General features: G+C 44.2%; 1 protein-coding gene across 1 annotated transcript in view; it reads right to left on the minus strand.

The window, feature by feature from the left end:
- The window catches only part of Myo16 (myosin XVI), a 368,989-nt gene that overhangs the window by 48,215 nt on the left and 299,972 nt on the right, over positions 1-20,802 (minus strand). Inside the window, exons 29-30 of the mRNA XM_070003305.1 lie at positions 5,325-5,421; positions 1,782-2,028 (exon numbers count right to left, since the gene is read on the minus strand). Of these exons, the coding sequence (XP_069859406.1) occupies positions 1,782-2,028; positions 5,325-5,421 (344 nt within the window). The remainder of the gene's footprint in view (positions 1-1,781; positions 2,029-5,324; positions 5,422-20,802) is intronic.

The following is a 20,802-nucleotide window of genomic DNA, read 5'->3' on the forward strand; positions in this document are numbered from 1 at the left end:
GAGTGGCTGGACAGTACCCCCCCACAGCCCTGCCCGGCGCAGCCCTGTCCAGGAGGAAGTGTGGAGGGGAGGGGGCGGCAGCTATTCACCCTCACCCGACAGCCTTTAAAAATCCTCTCACAAACGTAGCATGACTGAAAAAGGAACCACGTTTGCTATCACACATTCACAGAATGAGTTCTTCACACTCCGATTCTTAGGCACATCCCCAAACCCAGCATTTCCCTCTGAATGATAATCTTAAGAAATCCATTTCAATAAACAGTTAGTGACACATCGTCCGTGCTTAAGTTCACCACAGTTTCCCTTCCCGTGCAGAGCTACTGAGCATTTACAATTTAGCATCTCTCTCTCCACATCTCTATTTCTCTCTATATATTGACATTTCACCAATAATGGGTGAGTTAATGTGCAGAACTGTTATTTTTTTTCCCCTGTGTCTTCCTATGTTGAGGAGTCAACTGCTAGAACTCACCAAATAGAGGAATGTCTCTCCACTTAATTTTCTATCAGGCAAATAAATACATGATCAAATGGAGAAATTGGGGTGACTGCTTAGTTCCAGCAGAGAAAATAATCAATTTTATTCTGGAAGCCATTGGAAATTAATAGTTAAAACTTCCTTCTGGATTCACACGTCAACATAATCATGCGCTAGCAAGATGCATCCATTTTACAAGGAAGTTCTGAGCGTTTGTTTATAATTATCTCTCTGTGGCAGACACCAACAGGGCCTAGGCCCATCCCCAGCCAGAGCCAGACTCCCATGTAGAAAATAAAGTCACCAAGGATGGGAGTGTGACACTCAGTGGATAATTTGTTTTCCCTATAATGTTTAATTACAGCTTTCTGTACAAAGGGAATTTTTTTCCCCGTGTTTAATCACTAAGAGACTGGGAGCTAATTAGCAAGAGACACATTGCCATTTCCACTTTCAGGAAAAAGAAATCATTTGACATAGGCAGCAATGGCAAGGACAGCCATTTTCCGGGAGAAACACAATATTAAGCAAGTTCCTGTGGAAAAATAAACATCTTTCTGTGTGAACTGAGTCCTCTGAGCCTGTGTCTGTCTGCATCCGCTCCGTGTGGGATGATGCCAACTACTCAGGGGTCTCCTCTGGTCAGACTTCCAGAATTTTTTTAAAAAAATACATTTTTTATTCTCTTTAAGTGGTTTTACAAAGGAGTTACCATTCCTGGTGCCAGTTTAAAAGTACAGGGCATCTTGATCAATGTTTTCCCCCATCCCTTTCAACACAAACTCTTCTTTCAATTTTCCCACTTGCATAGGATATGCATTCAATATTATGACAGTGTTTCTCTTCTCCCTTCCTCACTTCCCTTCAGAAGTTACTATAAGCCAGCCACTATATGTGTGTGTATACATATATCTAGATATATATATAGATACATATATATGTATCTACATATATATATATATATATATATATATATCCCACTTGCATAGAACCCACAAAAGTCCAGTGGTATGTTTTTGCTACTACAGAAATATAGCCATGCTTTACGTCTTGAGCTGATGTGACCCAAGTGTGGTAGCTCTTGCCACGAGTACTTCTTCCTATGACCGAATTAACACACATGGCATCAAATTCATGAAAGGAAAGCATCTCTTAGATGCTGGGGTTCAAAGAGCACAGCACACAAGCTTCTTTCTGAGACGGGGGTCCTAGGATTGAACTTTATACAAAGACCCTGGAGAGTCCTCACAACTCCTTCTGGTTGCTCACAAAGGGAAGTAACTTTGCAAACAGTCTTTACCTTTTCACGCCCTCTTCTTGCTTGCTCCTGGCCTCTTCCTTCTCTCTGTGGTAAGGGGCATGCATTTCCTTCCTGAGCCGGTCATTTTCCCGGGCGATGTCCGAAGCGTTCTGAATGACCAGGGCGTCGTAGGTTCTCAGCGCCATGTCCTCCGTGTCCTCCAGGAAGTTCTTGATGGACGTGATCTCGTGCCGCTTAGCGCTCATTTTCTGAAGCACATGCTGGCGTGCTAGAAAACCTCTTATGACTTTCCCCCAAAACATAACCCAGGGTTAGTGAGTGGACCCAAAAGGAAAACAAAACAAAAAAACCCCAAATCACAGAGATGCACAAATAAAAATAATTTATAAAAGAAGACACTGTTTAATCCATAATTAGAATTTGCTAGAATATTCTAATTGTATTGAAGAGGATACTTAAGTTCAGTAGTGATGGTGCTGAGGTTGCCTAGACATAGCACGGTTCCCTACACATTATGGTAATGTAAAGTAGACATTGATAGCTTAGCATTAAATGGGTGAGCCAAGGAGCAGCAAAGTCTAGAGAATTGGGGGTGCAGACCTCACTTTGGGGCTACGGTGATCATTTTTCCTGATATTTTCTTGAAGATTCCTGAAGTTAGTCCCTGAAATACCCTGTGTACTGTCCTTCTAGGATTTGATTTAATTCCTAAAGACATTAGCACTGCATCGAAGACTAGACAGATTGTGTAGAAATAATAGGAAATGTATCCTCTCTGTTACCTGGGAAAGGAGGTTTAGAAATGTGTGTAAATATTGGGAACAAGGATGTGAATATGCTTCAGTTGTCCAGCACCACTTGTAAGAATAAAAAATAAAAATCAAAGACCAACACTTAATAGCACCTGACTTACACTATTTAAGGTTGGGTCAAATTGAACACATCTATGATGAATATCTCTGTGTAGGCCACAATTATAGTGGAATTATCTTGGTTTCAATAGTTTCAATAATTTCAATAAACAGAGTAATGAAGGCAAAGCCAGGGCAGGGTCAAGGAAGCCAAACTCCCTCCCTGCGTGTGGCCTGCAGTGCGGCCGGACATGACCTGTGACTCACTATGGAGACAGATCAGCACGCCACAAAGAAGCGTATTTGCAATCCATAGGAAGAACTGGCCGACAATGACCACAGGGTGTAACGCCGCAGCTGCCATCTTGAAAAGGGTACTGGCCTGGCTGCTTGAGCCTGGGCCCAACCTGCTGTCCTGGGGTCTGTCTGTCTGTCCACGCCTGACATGAGCCCGTCAACCTCTGTGATGCCAGCCCTCTAACTTCTAAGTTCTGAGATTAGGAGGAATTGTGGGTGCAAAAAGACCTACAATTTCTGGTCCATTGGGGTCAGATAGAAACTTCTAGAAGGAATAGTTTGAAATGGCAATGTTTGAATATCAAACTACAAGTTACATCTCTCTTCCTTGAATATTTACCAAGAAAAAATGATAACTTTCTATAAAATAGAAATGGCTTTGAATTATATATGTTTTTTGAGTGAATTTAATATTGGCAAATAATATTGAGGGAACTATTCTGAGACATATAAAAATAAAAATCAATAATTACTGCTGTACATTGAAGCATCTGTCGTTTAAAATGCTTTTATGGCCATTATTTTATTTAGGGGAAATGAAATTATGGCTTTTGTCCAGATGCCATTTTAAAGGCCATTCAGTTTTTTTTCCCTGTTGGATGTGGGGCTTGAACTTGGGGACTGGGTGCTGTCCCTGAGCTTTTTTTATTCAAGGCAAGCATTCTACTTTGAGCCACAGCGCCACTTCCAGTTTTCTGGTGATTAATTGAAGAAAAGAGACTCATGGACTTTCCTGACTAGGCTGGCTTCAAACTACAACCCTCAGATCTTCCATAGCTCCTCGGATTACAGGCATGAGCCACTGGTACCTTGCTTGCTATTCCGTGTGCTTTTTTTTTAATCTTTCTATCAAATGGTGACCAGAATCAGGGTTCTGTTCACACCCTCTGCTCTGAGTTGGCTGTGTATGACAACTTTGTCTTTGGAGCAAAACAGAATAGAATTTTCTAGTTGTGTTTGTGGTAGGAGAGGGTACACTTCCCCGGTGATCTGTCAGGACACTGCCCAGTAGAATGCCAGTGCTGTTCTCCAGCTGCACGCCATGTTACAGCGACAGTGCTCATCCTGTCCCCATCTCTGGGGTGGAATTCAGTGCTGTCCTCCTTGTCCTCAGGTGGGACAGAGGGACAGGGGCGTCAGACGCCTTCTGAGCAGGTGCAGGACGGCCCACACCCATGACGTCTGTAAGAGAGGGGTGTTCAACATAGTTCTGGGGCTCAGCCTCTCCCTTGTACTAATGAAGAATGAAGTCACAGGGATCGGCTTATAATAAGCCAGAGAGAGTGACACACACACATTCACAGACACAGAGAGAGATAGAACAGAGTCTAGTTTGTGAACTCCCATCTCAAAGAAGAGGAAGAGGAAGAGGAAGAAGAGGAGGAGAGGATAGGGAAGGTTCTGAACTAAGAGGGTGAAGGCTGTTCCCTCCCTTTCTCAAGGCTCTCCCAGGCCCCACGGGAGAGAAATGGCTCCAAGGGACCACAGGAGGATTTGCCACGAAGCTCCAGAGCAGGCAGGCACTTACTCCGTGGCTAGAGTAACACTTTCAACCACATTAGAACACCAAGCTCAGCATGTTATACCAACCACTGGCATCTGGTAAAATTCCTTCCTCTGTTATCTTTCTTTAAAAATTAAACAATGAAGCCCACTAAAGAGTGTCAAATGCATAGCCATTTTACAAGAGGCATAACTTTAAAAAAAAAACAAAAACAAAATCCTCATGGACAAGGTATCATTGGAATACATCCTAAGCACATGCAGAAAGGTCACAAGGGACCCCTTGCTGTGGGACATTGAATACACACTGAAGACAGGTCGGTTTCCCTCCTGGAAAACAGGCCCCCTCCTTAACAATCTCCTGGATTCCAACAGGACACAGATTCAAAATGGAACATCTTCTTTGCTGGATACACAGATGCTATCTGCCAGCAAAGAAATCACCCTGGATAGTATCTTCACTTGATGGAGGGAAAATCAATCAAGGAATTTTCTCGGGCTGGTGTGGCCTTACAGAAAACTTGTTGGCTGGTGATCACTTCCCAGACCTCGGCAGAGTGTAAGTGCTGTCCAGACACTAGCAGCTGGGCAATGTTCCCTACACCCAGTCTAAGGCACAACCTTATCATCTGTGCTGGTGACAGAGAGTGCTAAGCCTGGATACTCCATAAGAACTTCATCTAAAATGTGATGGGGAATCTACCCACACAGGCATAAGCGAGCGGGTCTGTAAACACATACATACAACATGTCAAGGCACAAGGCTTTTTATAGCTCAGTACTCTGCCTTGAGGAGGCTCGGGGTGGGGTGGGGGGCTGATGAGGAGGTATGACAATGCTGGTCTCACAAGCACTTAGACTCAGGGTTCATTTAATGATCTAGAACCTAACAGCTCAAAGGGGCTGTGGCATGCTGACGGGTGGCGCTTACCTTTCTGGCAGGTTATGATTCTTTGCTGTAGCTGGAGACACAGGTCACTGAGCTGGTCCATGTGCCAGTACTTCAGGAACACTTTGTGAATGCCCATCTAAAACACACACACACACACACACACACACACACACACACACACACACACGTTAGGGATACATTTCACTGGTTGGAGATGCTACCATGGCGATGGGAAAACGGTCACATAGGTGATTTTCCCAGTAGAGGAAAATTAATTATGTATCCCTATGAGTTTTTAAACACCATCCTATCTGTTCAAATCGCTAAAGGCTTTGTTCTGATGTCTATGCCGACAATGCACCCCAGCGGTGACACCACAGCATTGTTCTGCGCTCTCTGCCTGAAGATACCATGGTGTGGGGAATAAGCCCTTCCATCCAGAGCCAAACCAGCCCATGACTGGTGTGGTCTCTTTCTTCTGCCCACTCCCAACAGGGAAATTGAACACACAGAGATCAAAATCGAGCATAAACCTGATACCAGAAATGGTTTTACTCAGTGTTTCCCCATGGCAGTGTGCAATATTAGATGGAAAGCCAGTATGGTTATCGGACTTCAAAAGTCTCAAGAAAGTCATCGCTGAGTACAAATGTCCATCTCTGAGTACAAGTCAAGGGCTATGTGCCCCAGTACTTAATACCAGGTGCATCACTCCCTGGAATTTTAATGAAGAAGTTGCAGCATGGAGTCGAATGAGTTTCCATGTCAAACATCGGAGACTTTCGAGACATGTTTCTATGAAGGAAGATAGCTACTGACAGAAATCCCTGAGCAGCAGAATGATACACTACATCCTGGCAACCTTCAAGCAATTTTACCATGCGTTGTACTTATTTTTAAGAGTTCAGAGAGTGGGGTGTGTGTGGGAACGCACATCCTCACAGGCATGTCAAGAGCTCACAGGCTTGTGGGGAAGCAGATCTGAATTACTGCAGAACAGCCCACTGTAGACCAAGGGGAAGAGTCAAGAAACCCAATGGCGCTGCTCCATTAGGGAGAGAAAACAGGAAAACTCTGCCTGCCACATGTTCACGATTGTATTCTTGGCACTTGAGACAAACACCAGTAACACAGGCAGGAGACCAACACATGTGCCACAAGCATAAACGGGGATATCACTGTGCCAGCTTCCCATCACAGTGGCACGCAGGGCTGGTGCACATGCACATGCCATTAGGCACCGTTAGTGTTTATAGGTCACAGTTGTCTCCAGGGTGCTTAGCTTGAGACATTTCATGGACCTCTTCACATGGAAATGGAGTTTAATCCAGATGTACAGTGTCAGTGCCACCTTCCCTGGAACTCCTTCCTGAATGCAACTGTTTTTCTGCAGACTTGACCTAAAAGTTCACAGGATTACAGTCAGACTGATGGTGTCCCACCCCTGGGGAGATCTCCTCAATGCCTGGCTTAACTCAAAGACCTCTGGCAGACTAGACATCACCTTCATTTCATTTTCTCTGAGCTGGGTGAAAGTCAGGACAGTCACACAGGTGCATGTAGGGGGCTCCTGCGTGTTCTAACCTTTATCTGCTTTCTCTCTAGCTATATTCCATAATTCAAGGTCTCCTACTTTCCTTCTCCACTGCTGATGTGCTGTGGCATTGGTGGGAAGAATAGTTGGTCCCGTTAGGGAGGGTGTGGGGAAGAGCGAAACTGCGGCTCTGCTCCTTGCTGATTGTGGGATGTTAATTATGACGGGAAAACCAATCCTCCGGCAACATTCAGAGAAACCTGAGTTCCATCATGGCACTGTGAGAGAATGATGGTCAACACAATGGCCTAATAAATGGAGGAAGACCCGAGGGATGGGAGCAAGGGCGCGGAGCTCCGTCCTGGAGCTACCTGGAGATGCCAGGAAAGAAGGGGTTGGCTGAGATGATCACAGCCATTCTTCGGGTCCATTCAACACTCAAAAGTAGATCACCTCTGAACAGGGTGCTGTGCTCTGGAGATATTGGTCCTCATGGCGAGCACGGTTCACTGGGAAAGGGTAACGGCGCGAAAGTCCCTGCAAAAATCCATGCTCAGTGTACTAGGAGCGCAGTGTTTGAGAGGAAGGAGTCACCAACAAGCAGTTAGACAGGCCTCCTGAGGATCATGTCCTGCAAGCCTCGGGGCTTGGACGGATGGAGAGGGACTGTGCAGGGCTTCTGGGAAGGCTAGGAGATGAATGTGAGACAGAAAAGGCCAGACCCAGAACATGCCACTCCTTGGGGCCTGGCCATGTCTGCAGAGATGGAGTCGGCAGCTGGGGAGGAAGTGTGGCACCACTACTACAGGTATTCTGGAAAGACTGGACATTTCCTTGTAATAGCTAGGTTATGCTAGAGATTAAAAGAGATCTAGTACCAGAGCTATCATAATTTAACATTTTTTTCCCTGAATTTTATCACGTTCTGTTTGGATGATGGGTGGCTAAGCTGGGTTTTGGGGGTAGCAGGGTTTGCAGGGGATGGAGTGCAGTGAATGGAATCACAACGTTCCCGCACTGGCTTCTCTACTCCCAGGGAGGCTTCGATCCTTCCATGTGTATCTCAAAAACCCTACCGATACATCATTAGTTCTCTCGCTACAGGGCATTCTGTGTTTGACATGAGATACATTTATACCTCCTGAGGAATAGGGACTGGTACTCTGGAAATGCATGGGTAGTATGGATGTGGAGAGAGTAGATTCAGATTAGAAGGAACAAAAGAGAAGAAAAGAAGAAGACAGGAAAAGAAAGGAGAAGGAAAGGGAAAAGAACAGAAGCGAAGGAAGATAAGGGTAGGGAAGGGAGGAGAGAAAAGAAGAGAGGAGAGGAGAAGAGACACAAGCAGAGACCAAATGAGACAAAATACAATCTTATGGCTTTTGAAGGCTGGAGATCTACACTGTCTGTGATGACTGATGGGGAGACAGTGACATTGTGACATCTGTCCTGTGGAAGGTCAAGGGGAATCAGCAATGCTGGGTTACGTTTGGTGTTATAAGTTAAAGACTCACTGAATCAGCCTAAGAGACCATCTCAGATCACCTGGAAGTTTGGGTTTTGTAACTTTCTCTCCTGAAAGGCTGTTTCTCACCAACCAGAAGCAAGGAGAGGCTGAGGGGCTCCCTGGGGGCCTCTTCCCATGGCTGTGGAGAGACAGTGTGACCGTGTCCAAGACGAAAGCTCTCATGTCACGCTGACCCCCGAGAAGCAAATTGTCTCTGAGTCACAGGCATCCCTCTCTTCATTAGGGAATCATTAGACATGGATTTATTCTTTTCAAGTGACAGGTTTTAGAGGATTTAACACAATGGGCAGGGATGACTTTTAAAGCTCCAAGCTCTGCTCTGATTTTCAGGGATTTTTTTTTTAGGGAGGCACAGGCTGTGGCAGCAGACAAATACAAATGCTGGGGCTCTGGGACAGCAATGGAGGGGTGCAGGTGGCATGTGGGTTGTGCCAGAAGGGAACTAGCAGGGGGATTCTGTGAATGATTTGTCTTCTTTGAGTCCTGGCAGCACCTTTGAAACAGCACTCACGACAGAAACAGCACGGCCGGTGTCCTGTGCTAGTTCTTGAAATGCACAGGTTTCCCTGTCTTTTTTTTTTTTTTGTCGGTCGTGGGGCTTGAACTCTGGCCCTGGGCGCTGTCCCTCAGCTCTTCAGCTAAAGGCGAGCGCTCTACCACTTGAGCCACAGCACCACTTCCGGTTTTCTGGTGGTTTATTGGAGATAGGAGTCTCACACGGTCTCTCCTGCCCGGGCTGGCTTTGAACCGCGATCCTCAGATCTCAGCCTCCTGAGTAGCTAGGATTACAGGCGTGAGCCACCAGCGCCCAGCTTCCCTGTCTTAATGAAGTCCAGGAGAGCAAAAATGACGGAGGTGGAAACAATGTTCCACAAGGGCAGGATAAAGGAAGAATCCTCTCCTCTCAATTGAAGCCAGGAATCTGAAGAAGACTCGGCTTTTACCAGAGTCCTACGTGTGAATTAATTTGGTCTCCACTCTTTTACTGCGACTGAATAATAAAATCAGCCTTGGTTTATCTAGTGGATAAGTTAGGGAAGGAAGCTTCTGCTGTGTGGTTTTGCTTTGGTCAAAAAGAATAGTCAATTTAAATGACCCAAAGAAAGGATCTGGTGATTCTGGTGATCCCACAAAGTGATTTAAATTGTTTCAATGGCTGTACAATTCCCCCAAGGACATGTACCTTTGGAGGGGACTGAGTCAACTCACAGTCCCCAGAGTGGACCCCAGGGACAGACTGACCACAGCCTCAAGTGGTTCCAGGCCTCTGACATTACCTAGCTCAGCTGGTGCATTTTGGTGAAAGAGGAAGAGAGGATTATGAGTTTTAGAGTTTATGGCATCTTTACGGTCACCCACCAGTAGTGCAGGGGAGACCATTAGTCCGGGACCTCTGAGATCTTCACGAAAACATGCAGTCAAGCTCCATCCTTTGGGAGATAAGCGTTCTCGAATTGTAGGCCGCATGTTCATCCTGGGATCTTGTTAAATGTTCCAGCAAGAGCGCGGGTGCCTTAGGCAGGGTGGGGACTTGTCACTTGGTGTTGTCCAAGCCGGAGGTGCCACGAGGCTGCTCCCAGTCCCATGTCACACAGACAGGGTTACAAGGCTGTCCTGGGCATGCCTTCTCCTCAGGCTTCGTCTGTCTGGGGCTTGCTGTGCACCGATGCCCTGGCTGACCAAGAGCCGCCTCAGAATCCCCAACATAATGGGCCTCTCACACCTACTCTACTCTGGACAAACTGTGATGGAAACTTCCCCCACGCAACGCTCACTGATGCACAGGCAGACCTCATGCCTCCTCGCCTAGCCCACGCCCTGACTCCAGGTTTGCTAAGCACCCGTCTCCCAGATCTTCCTGCAGATTAATTCAAACACAGTTGCCCCTACAAACACTCCACCTGTCACGAATGCTGTTTTCTTTCTGCACGAGCGGGGGACCTTACGAAACACAGCCACATCTTCACCTCCTCTCATCTGGGCCACATTTAATGGCCCCTGTTTATAACCCGAACCTAGATCTTTAAGACGCAACATTGATCAGACATAAGTCTTAGACACCTTCAATCTGCTTAACTATTTGATTAATCCAGACTATAAAAAATACATCCAATTGGACTCAATAAATAGAAGTGTTAATTTTTCATAGTTCTAAGGCCAGCCTCCTGTATGGAATTATTGTAGATTACACCTTCCATCTAACTCATTCTCTAGTGATGTTGATGGCAAACTGGGGCTTGAGCTTAGGGTCTTGTACTTGCCAGTCAGGTGCTTTTCCTCTGAGCCATGAGTCCAGCCCATGAGTCAGCTGTTTTCAAGACAGGGTCTTGCTTTATGCGAGGCCCAGCTTGGACTGAGCCATTCTTATTTTACAATTCCCGCTGTATCTGGCATACCAGCCACACAGCACACTGCCCAATTCCTTCCATTCCGATGGAGTCTCTTGGATCTTACTATCCTACCCGCCTGGAGCCCCCATCTTCCAGATCTCAGCCTCCCTTGTTTCCCTCTTGCTGGGATGACAAGTGCACAGTACTGTGCCTCCTTACTTGTTGACATGGGGTCACTCTCAGATTTTTACCCATCCTGGCCTCTAACTGAGATCTTCCTGCTCTCTACCTTCTTAAATACAGAGATTACAGATGTATGCCATTATACCCAGCCTGAAATAATCTTTATGTATCTACAGAGGTCTACGAAACACCTATGTAGATAATCTTAATCAGTTATAATAGTATTGGTGTTAATGTTGTATTGGATGTTTTTCTGCATAAGTTCTGCTGTGAATGCCAGTGACTCTGATGCTAATGAATAGCTCATTTAATTATCATTGATCAGAATTAATCCCCCTGATTCTAAACACCTTAACACTACACTTTTAGCTTAATGATAACATGCATGATCTCATTGGGTTGGTAGTGGCTGTCTCTTTTTGGTGTATTCACTTTCCAGCGAAGTGTCCTGCTATGTGGTAAGTGTCCTGGTGTCCTGTGAGTATCTTCCCCCATGTAAACCTGCTCCCAGCAAGTGTGCCAGAGTGCTGTCCTTGAGAAACAAACAATTCCATCTTTCTCCTGTGTGTTCTGCTGTCTGCAGTGCTATCTCCTCAGACTTGTTTTCTTCCTGCTGATCCAAGAATGTCACTGTGCTCCTTTAAACTGCTGTTCCTTCTATTTTTATCATGGAAAAAAACAGTTTCTGTGCCTCCTAGGTTATCTTATCCTGAGAGAAGCACATTACTATAACTCAATATGTTCTAATGTACTAAGAACAGCAATCGATTAGCCATTCCTGGCTCTTTCCTCTGTAGTATGCTGGGGCACTGTACAATTCTCCTGAGTTTCCTCATCTACCAACTTTCCATCTGTCTGTCCTGTACATATATTTACCTATCCACTCATACATTCATCTATTCATGCCTTCACTTATTTGTTCATAAATCAAGCATTTGCCAGGGCCTGCCCAGGCCAGCACCTCACTAGTCACAGTTACCACAGAGCAAGCAGAATGTACTATATAGTTTCAGCTTAATCAAGCAGCCATTCATCTCTATTCCTTCATTCCAGGCTGAATTCATGTTGGGTTCCCACTCTCTGCTTTAATCAATTAAGTTTCTAGGGATGACCATGGACTAGGATGTATGTGTACCTTTAACCACTAATATCACAGAACATAACATTTTTATAGTTCTACTAAATGGAAATATTTTCCTATGTAGCCTGGTTCTGAATGTCTGAATGTACACTTAAACATCCTCGAAGGATACATTTATACTAAAATGCAAGTTCTCTATGTTATAAATAGACTATTCTTGAAGTTTAACTTCAACATGGAGAAGATAATTATAGCCACACATATCTAATAGATGCACTGTATCTTGTGGTATTGGAAGAAGGTGGTTTGGTTGAATTACATATAATTATAGGTTAGGAAAAATTAATTATTCTCACCTAGAACAGAATGGTCCGCACAGCAGGTAGTGATGAATCAAAACTACTATTTTGAGTTCACTGTGAATTAATCACTATGTGATCCTATATATTATTTCATTATGGAAATCATATCAATGCAGTTGTGAATGCTTTGAAAACTCCTGCTGTCTTTCTGGTTCACCTGCTTGTGTTTGGACGTTTGCCTTATTTTTTAAAAATATGATCCCTGTAACACCTCATCCTGAGAGTCTGATCCTAAATTTTTCATCCTTAAGACTTTCAGGTCTCACATTGCTCTCTGATTTTCCCGGTCCCCATGCTAAGGTAAGCTCATGTGTGTGTGGTGAGTCACGTTGACGGTTTAGAGCCATCTTCTGCGTTCAGCTCCTCAAGACCAAGGCTTTCTACCTCGTAAAGCACCACACATGATTTCTGCAGCCAATTCACACTTGTTAAGAAGAGCTTGAGCCTAAGGTTCCTGACATTCATGAATGTTCTGGTTTTACCAGAGGCTCTGGTCTTCAAGTCTATGAAGTTTCATGAGCACACATTTCGGAGGACACAGAGTACTTCCTCCCTGACTCCTCTGTCCTGTCCTTCATCACTCTCTTTCTGGGTCACTACAGACATCGGTTTGTGGACTCATGTCTCATTTAGATAGAAGCACATTTAAAGCACAGATGAGACCACACTGTTCCCTTCATGAAAACTCAGCAGCTTGGATGAAACTTAGAAGAGGATGCTGTACTGGGATTTACACACAGTCCCCCTTATACACAAGGCTTGACATGGAAACTCAGCCTCCAATGTACAAGACTAGTTCTTCATGGGCAAACCTCCCCTGAGCATCTTATTAAAAGACTCTTGGTATAAAACATGTGTTCAAATATGCCTCTGAAATGACTCAGTGAACTTGGGGCTGGGAAGCAGATTGGCAGCAAATCAGAAGTAGGCATTAGCATGAACACTGTGGGTTTTTTGTCTATCTATCTATCTATCTATCTATCTGTCTATCTATCTATCTATCTATCTATCTATCTATCTATCTATCTATCTATCTATCTATCTATTTATTTATTTGTCAGTTGTGGGGCTTGAACTCTGGGCCTGGGCGCTGTCCCTCAGCTCTTCAGCTCAAGGCTAGCACTCTACCACTTAAACCACAGCATCACTTCCGGTTTTGGTGGTTCATTGGAGATAAGAGTCTCATGGACTTTTCTGCTGGGGCTGGCTTTGAACTACTATCCTCAGATCTCAGCCTCCTGAGTAGCTAGGATTACAGGTGTGAGCCACTGGCACCCAGCTGAACACTGTTTTGAGGAGTTGTTACAAGACACATTTGCCTGGTTGAAAGATCATAAACCATTGCAACAACAAAGGTATTTTGCCACCCAGAGCTATATTCTTTAAAATCATCTCCTTGATTTTTCTCCTGTGTATGGGAATTCATATGAAAGGAACTTCTCAGAAGTGCTATTTGCCTCAGCTGTCCTTCTGGACCAACAGTACTGTGTGAACACCCTGATTCTAGGTGTCCTGCCTCTGTCTCAAAACACCGCCAGCTCCTGTCACCTCTAGATCTCTGCATGGTGCCCTTTCTCCAGCCAAAGCCTATCTAATCAAGGTCCCATAGCTTCCCTTCAAGCTGAGGTCCTGATCTACACCTATTGACTAGTTTATAATTGGTTCCTCCACCCCTCCCCCAATTGTAAGCTACTACACTTGCTACAGATCCCTTTAAGAACAGGAAGCAGCCTAAGAAGCATACAGAATCCACCCACCAGCCTGAAGGAGGGGAGTCTGGATTGATTTCTGAGACAGTAAGGTTGAATTAGGAACAGGCATTGTCCATTTTTTATTTAGCACTTATTGAGTGTCTTTTATTATTTTGAGCCAGTAATTTACCTAAAGAAAATGAAATTTTACCTAATGAGATGAAAAATATACTTTTAATGGAAAAAATATTTCAGTTGCCACAAAAACCTCAATTGTGGCTAGTTTCATTTCCAACACGCAATCAACAAATCCTGCTCGAGTGTCTATTGTATGCCAAATCCTGCAGAGACTGTGACTCTGAAACCCACACATGCACACAGGTCACACATAGAGATACATGTGCCATGTGTGTGAACACATAGAAACCTCTGTATATGTACACACATGCACACATCTAAATTCACACACTCACACACACATGGAAATGGATAACACACAAGCACTCTCTCTGTCTTCAGGAAATTCAAAGTGAAAAGAGAGAGACAATGTAAGCATTTAAGATGTGTACTATTGTTTTTGATAAACAGAATGGATAGACACCAAACGTTTGGCATTTGGTAATGTAGCTCTGGGTAGTTTGCATTTTTTTTCAAATTTCTTGTCAAGAATACATACTATTTTTAACAAAAATATGTTGATACATATGTGTATGGTATGTGTGCATGTGTGTAAACAGTCACTGTAAGGGAAAGAAGGAAGAAGAAATATAAGTATGCATACTCATTCCAGTTAGAAATGATATCATTTAAAAAGATACTCTTAAATACTTAAAGTTTATTCTTATTATTTTTTTATCAACATTGACCATTCCAAAGAAAGGAGCCCTCATGAGAAAGACTCACTTTATAGGCTATTTTCTCACGTGTAGTTACAATTGATTTATGAAGTGCTCCCAGAGAGTAGAATAAAGGTTATAAACCATTAATTTATTGTACTAATAGAGCCAAGGGCCCTAATACAATTGTCTCTCATGAAAAGTAAGGGGGTGGTTAAAACTTGATCAGTTTTTTGCTTTAACTTTTATTATCTTTTCTCCACTGTACCACTTTAGATTAATGAAATCATAAATCTTTCATCTAACTGATTTTATTTAATGTTATGGTACAATGTTAATCTCGCAGTTCTTAGCAGTGGGAGAGCGAGTCCTTCGGAGATCATATATTTCATAGAGACACAAAATGAAAGACCTGGGCCCTTCTAGAACAGTGATAGTTAGAAGACAGCAATAAGGAAAACAACTTCCTAAGCTTCCTAACGTCCTAACTATGCCCTATTTTCTCCTCTTTTCTCTAAAATAAAACTAACTTATACCTGTGGATAAACCCTAAGGTGGAGGGAGAATCCTCCTTACTAAAGTTTGAGGTCAGTCTTTTCTGAATGCCTTTTGTTCTTCCTTTGAGTCGGGCATCTTTCCTTCCTCTTCCTCCATCCCTCTGTCTTTCCCTCTTTCCTTTTCTCTCTTTCTACCTACTTTCTCTTTCTGTCTCTTTCTCTCTACTTCTCTCCTTCTCTCTCACCCACAGACAGACAGACATATACACTATAACTGAAGTTTATTTCCTTTCTTCCTTCTTGTCTGGATGATATCCAGTAAGTCCCCAAAGACGATCCATCCGATACTTTGGATCTGTAATACTAAACAGCTACCTGACCACTTCCAAGAGATGCCCCGGCTGCCTGCCACCAAGGACAGCACAGGACACCCCTTTGCCCACCATAGCTCCTTCACCTCGAAGAGCAGAGAGAGACCTGCTTGAAGCACCGCTTCTCAGTGCTGCTCTGAAAGTGCTCTGGACTTCCCAGTGGGGCACAGGCCCCCACTCCCGCTCTCAGGTGCCTGCTGCGTGGTACGCCTGGCACGGCGGAGCCCGCACCCACCCCCACACACTTGTTTCTCCATCCGTCATCTCTCCAGATGGCTGGAAAGTGAATATAGCATTCAAATAACCACACAGAAGACATCACTCTATAAGCAGTTGATGCATATGAAATGTGTGAAAATTAGATTATTTTCCTACTTAGAATTAGTTTCAGAGGTTTTCATTTGACATAAATGATATGGCATGTAAAACAAGCTGGCTCGGAGGGCTCGCTGTCTGCCCTGCCCTTCTCGCGGGCTGAGGAGAGTCTTGGAGGAAAGCATCTGAGCAAAGGCACCAAGCTCCTAAAACAGCACTGAATTGAAAGATAATGCGCGCATTTAAATAAATACCTGAATAATCGTGATGCTGGTACAAAGAGCTGAAGGCTTAAGGGCTCTGGGTGTCACTCATTTTCAGACTATGACTTCATGTCACCTATGAGGATATTTTTTCCTCTACTAATGGAGCAATCACAAATTCTTTGCTTCATAAACACAACTGTGTGTGGTGAGACAGATAACACTAGAAGTTAGATGCATATGTTCTGTTTTGAGTTTTGGCTTTTTGGCGGTTGTGGGACTTGAACTCAGGGCACTGTCCCTAAGCTCTTTTTGCGTAGGGCTAGCTAGAGCTCTACAGTTCCACTTTCGGTTTACTGGTAGCTAAATGGTTAACTGGAGATGAGAGTCTCAGAGACGGGTTTTGAACCATGATCTTCAGATCTCAGTGGCTAGGATTACAGGCATGAGCCACCAGGGGCTGGCTTCTATTCAGATTGTTCCCAGGGACTTCTATTCTCCTTAGCTGAGAATTTAAAGTCTGCCTTTCAAATAAGAATGTAGCTCTGGTTAAAACATGACAACCCATCATAAACGTGAAGAAAGAAATGACCAACAAGGAGGACACCATGTCCCGTTTGCTCCTCTTTTCTCTAAAATAAAACTACCTTGTGTGCATGCAATAATGTTAACATATGGGAAAAAACACACTTGAGATTACCAAGACTCATGGAATCCCGGAGAGTGCTGGGACCCTCCAGCAAAGCCAGTGCTAGTGGCGTTGCAGTCACTCTGGAAACTATGTATTGGGCAGCAGGAATGCTTTGTGACAAAACTGTGGACTATACTTTATCCACGAATGCCTTCAATGTACGCTGGGCAAATCCAGACTGAAAGCATATTCTTCTTTCATTTACAAATCTCAAAATCATTTTTCATCTCAGAAATAATGCATTTTATAAACATAGACCTGAGCTATCACTGTATATAACTTACTTCAGGACCATTCCTTTGAAATGACCAAGACAGGATCAATCAGGGGAAATAAGGAGTGGTGAGAAGCAGCCAGGAATTCAGAAATACTGCGTTTAGAAACACAGAGGCACGATCTGCTTTAACCCTCACATTCCTTCATCAGCTGCAGTATTAGTAGAAGGGGAAAAAAGAACAAGAACAGCTTCATCTGACTATACCCGCTGGTCCAAAGTGATTAATGCACTCTAAAAACCCAGAGAGGGCATAATAAAAAACGGTGTGTATCCCAGAAAAGCAAACACGCAGGAAAATGACTCCCCCCGCCTCCCCGCCCCTACACAAAGTCCTTCTTTCAAGGATAAACATCTGTTTGGTGGCAGGAATGCCCAAACGTAATGGTCAACACTATTTTTACAATTAAAAAAAATAAAAAATAAAAGTTTAAAGAGCAGGTCAGTCTTAGAGACCCAAAACCCAAGTAAGGAAAAGGTAATGCCAAGAGTAATTTAAGAGCAAAGATAAGCACTTATCTTAGAACAGCTTTAAGTCTGAACCTCTTCTATCCTATAGATAGGCCTGATGTCAAAGAGTTCAGTGTCTCTCCCTTTGTGAGCGCCGGCCCTCCATCTGTTGGTGTGCCTCTCTGCCTTTGTGCTTGCCTGCTTGCTTACTGAATAAGGTTCTGCCAAGTTTTCTTACCATTATGGCTTGTGCAGACATTCTTACTCTGCAATCAAAGTCCATGACACTAAATAAAGAGGCCTAAGTAGAGGGAAACTTTACAAAGCCCTGCTCGAGACATTGCCAGCGAGGTTTGTGTTGTGAATTACCTCCCATGCAATGTTTCACAGGGTTGGAGGTCTCCTGTTTTTGAGCCACTCTTTGGTCTAGTGTGTCGACAGGAAAGAGGACGGGCTAGACGCCATCTGGTTGTGCTGCTGTGTGAAGGGAGAGGGGGTATCCGCGGGGACAGGTTGGAGAGCCAGCAAGAATGAGGGCGAGGGGCAGTAGAAGTTGGTGTTGGTTGGCACTGTGTGTGAAGTCAAGACACCTTGAAGATGGAGCTGGTCTGTCAATAGTGGAATGGAATGGCTTCTGACTGCCTCTGCTGGGCGTCACCATGACCTGAGTCTCCCGGGGGAATGGTCTCCACTCCTGTGTGCTCTCCACACCCCGCCCTTGCTTTCAGCTGGCCTCAAACCCAAGGGGATGGTGGTCCTTCTCCTTCACCATTTCCTCCTCGGCTCCCTCTCCCTCACCTCCTCTCCTCTTCCTTCTGGATGCAGTGGCAGCTGGTGTATAAATGTGCTCTGCTACTTCAGGGCAGGGCTGAGTTGGGGTGCCAAGGATCCTGAACTGAATCAACCCACAATCAGATGCCATCACTTGAAGTCCTTCATCTACCCCTTCATCTACCGAGTGTCTCAGCATCAAATAAAACAAACCAACCCCCAAAGCCCATTGAATACAGGAACAGGGTATTGAGAACACTAAGAGAATACATCAACATCTCTGATCAAAGCCACGCCACGACACCACATCACCCCTTTCGTCCGGACAAAATGGCTGCAGACCGCTGATGGAGCAGATACAGTAAGGTAAGCGTAACCAAGAGAACACAGAGGGGTCACACGCCAGCTTAGCACAGCGGCCTTCCCACCATAACCACCCTATCAACTGGCTTCATCAGAACCGTGGGCCCAGAGGCCAGGTCCCTCAGAGATTCCATTTCCTCTCACTCAAAATGGCAGCCTTGATTTCACCCCAGCTACTTTCCTTCATCTGCAGGTGACACACAGAAAGGCTCATGCCAAACACAGCAAGCAAACACCCCAAGGAGTTGTAATATTTGTACAACAAGAATGATTATTACTTATCAACTATGGAAAATTCCTCCTGCACTGCCTTCACACTCATGACTGTATAAAAGGTCAAGTCATAGGCAAACACACTAGCACTGGGCAGAGAAAGTCTTACACTCGTCTGACACAGAAGGAAACACAGACGTTTGTGAGCTACGATGTGTGAAGTAAGGACTGGAGACTGGGAGCTGCAGTCTGATCATTTAAGCCTGTCCTTTCACTGGCTCTGAGCAACATGAAGTTTTCACAGAGCCTCCAAGTCCCATTCAAAGGATAAGGGAAGTGTCCCATTTTCAGCTAGGAGAATTGAATTTCCACCTAACATCGTACACAGGGTTATACATTCAGTGAGGAACGACTCCAGCCCTTCCTGTCTTGTAGCTTCGCTTCTGAAAAATATGGGAAGGAATAACCACTAATTTTATACTCATTTGGTACCAAAAGATAGGCACTGATGGTTTAATAAAGTGACAAACAGTAATGCATGGGCAATGTGACAAGAATGCCACAGGACCCAAGACCTTCGCTATCACCTGCCTTGACTCCAGTCAAACAGCTCTCCATATTTAAATGTCTGAACAGATTCATATCCTGGAAAAGAGTTAACAGCAGCCCTTTTTGAAATGATCAGCATGTTGCAAATGACAGCTTTGCTTTGGAAATAGAGGACTCTGACTTCTGAAGTTGGGAAAATGTGATTTCTAACAAAAATGATTTTGCTGTCCAATATACAAGTGCACTATGAATAAGCTTTATCTCTGTAGTCAATTGTTTGTCCTTTGCATGAAGTATATGAAGGAGCTTAAGAGAAGCAGTCTTTCTTAATCAGCAGGTAGATAATGCAGTGCTCAGCAAGTGAATCTATCTATTAATCAATCTATTTATCTATCCTCTTTCTCTTCTACTTTCAGCCTTTTCCTCTATTGTGGGCTCTGTCTGACTTTCTCATCTGGTAATTTCAATTTCCTTGTGATGAGTTTAAAAAAGTGAGGAGAAATGGGTTTGTCCATTAATTTTTTCTAATGTTCCTTTGCAAAGTCCCAGGATATGTTTTGATGTAAGAGTTGCTGCTTTGGGAATACCAGCTCAGACACAGATCTAGATGGAGTACTGGCTGCTGGTGGGTACTAATTTGCCCCCAGTCCTCACCAACTTTAAACAGCATCTGGTACAGAGTGTTGGGTGTCTCCTGATTGCATTGTTCTCCCTGCCAGTCATTTCTTAGTGGAAGAAATACTATTCTCTTGCCTTCTCAATATGTGTGTGTGTGTGTGTGTGTGTGTGTGTGTGTGTGTGTGTGTGTGTGTAGATAGGATCTGGATATATATGAATCTATCTATCTACATTCATCCATAGATATATGTATGTTTTTATTTGTGAAGGTTTTTCAAAGGAAAAATAGGCAACCTGAAAGTCTTGACATTATGTTATTTATGAACCACTACTCTACAATTATTTTAAAATTCCAGCCATGATTCAGTTGAAACGACTCCAGTTACCTACAAGCCTGACAAATCATGCTCTCTGCGAATCCCACGTCTGTATTACGGGTTCCAGCGTGGTGAGCTGACATCACTCGCCGTTAGTAATTCCTCCTTCCTCCTTCCTTTTTTATCCCATCTCATGGCAGCCATGACAACTAGAGTGAGTAAGCTTCCTCCTTCAGGGTGTGATTTAAAGTTCAGCTGCCATTATTAGTTTAAAGATGAAAGGAATGGGGGGGGGGAAGAGAACAAAGAAATCCACTGGGTGGCACAGACCATTACTGGA

The sequence above is a fragment of the Dipodomys merriami genome, unplaced genomic scaffold (genome assembly GCF_024711535.1).
Source record: "Dipodomys merriami isolate MVZ:Mamm:240054 unplaced genomic scaffold, mDipMer1.0.p SCAF_6, whole genome shotgun sequence".
Classification (NCBI taxonomy): domain Eukaryota; kingdom Metazoa; phylum Chordata; class Mammalia; order Rodentia; family Heteromyidae; genus Dipodomys; species Dipodomys merriami.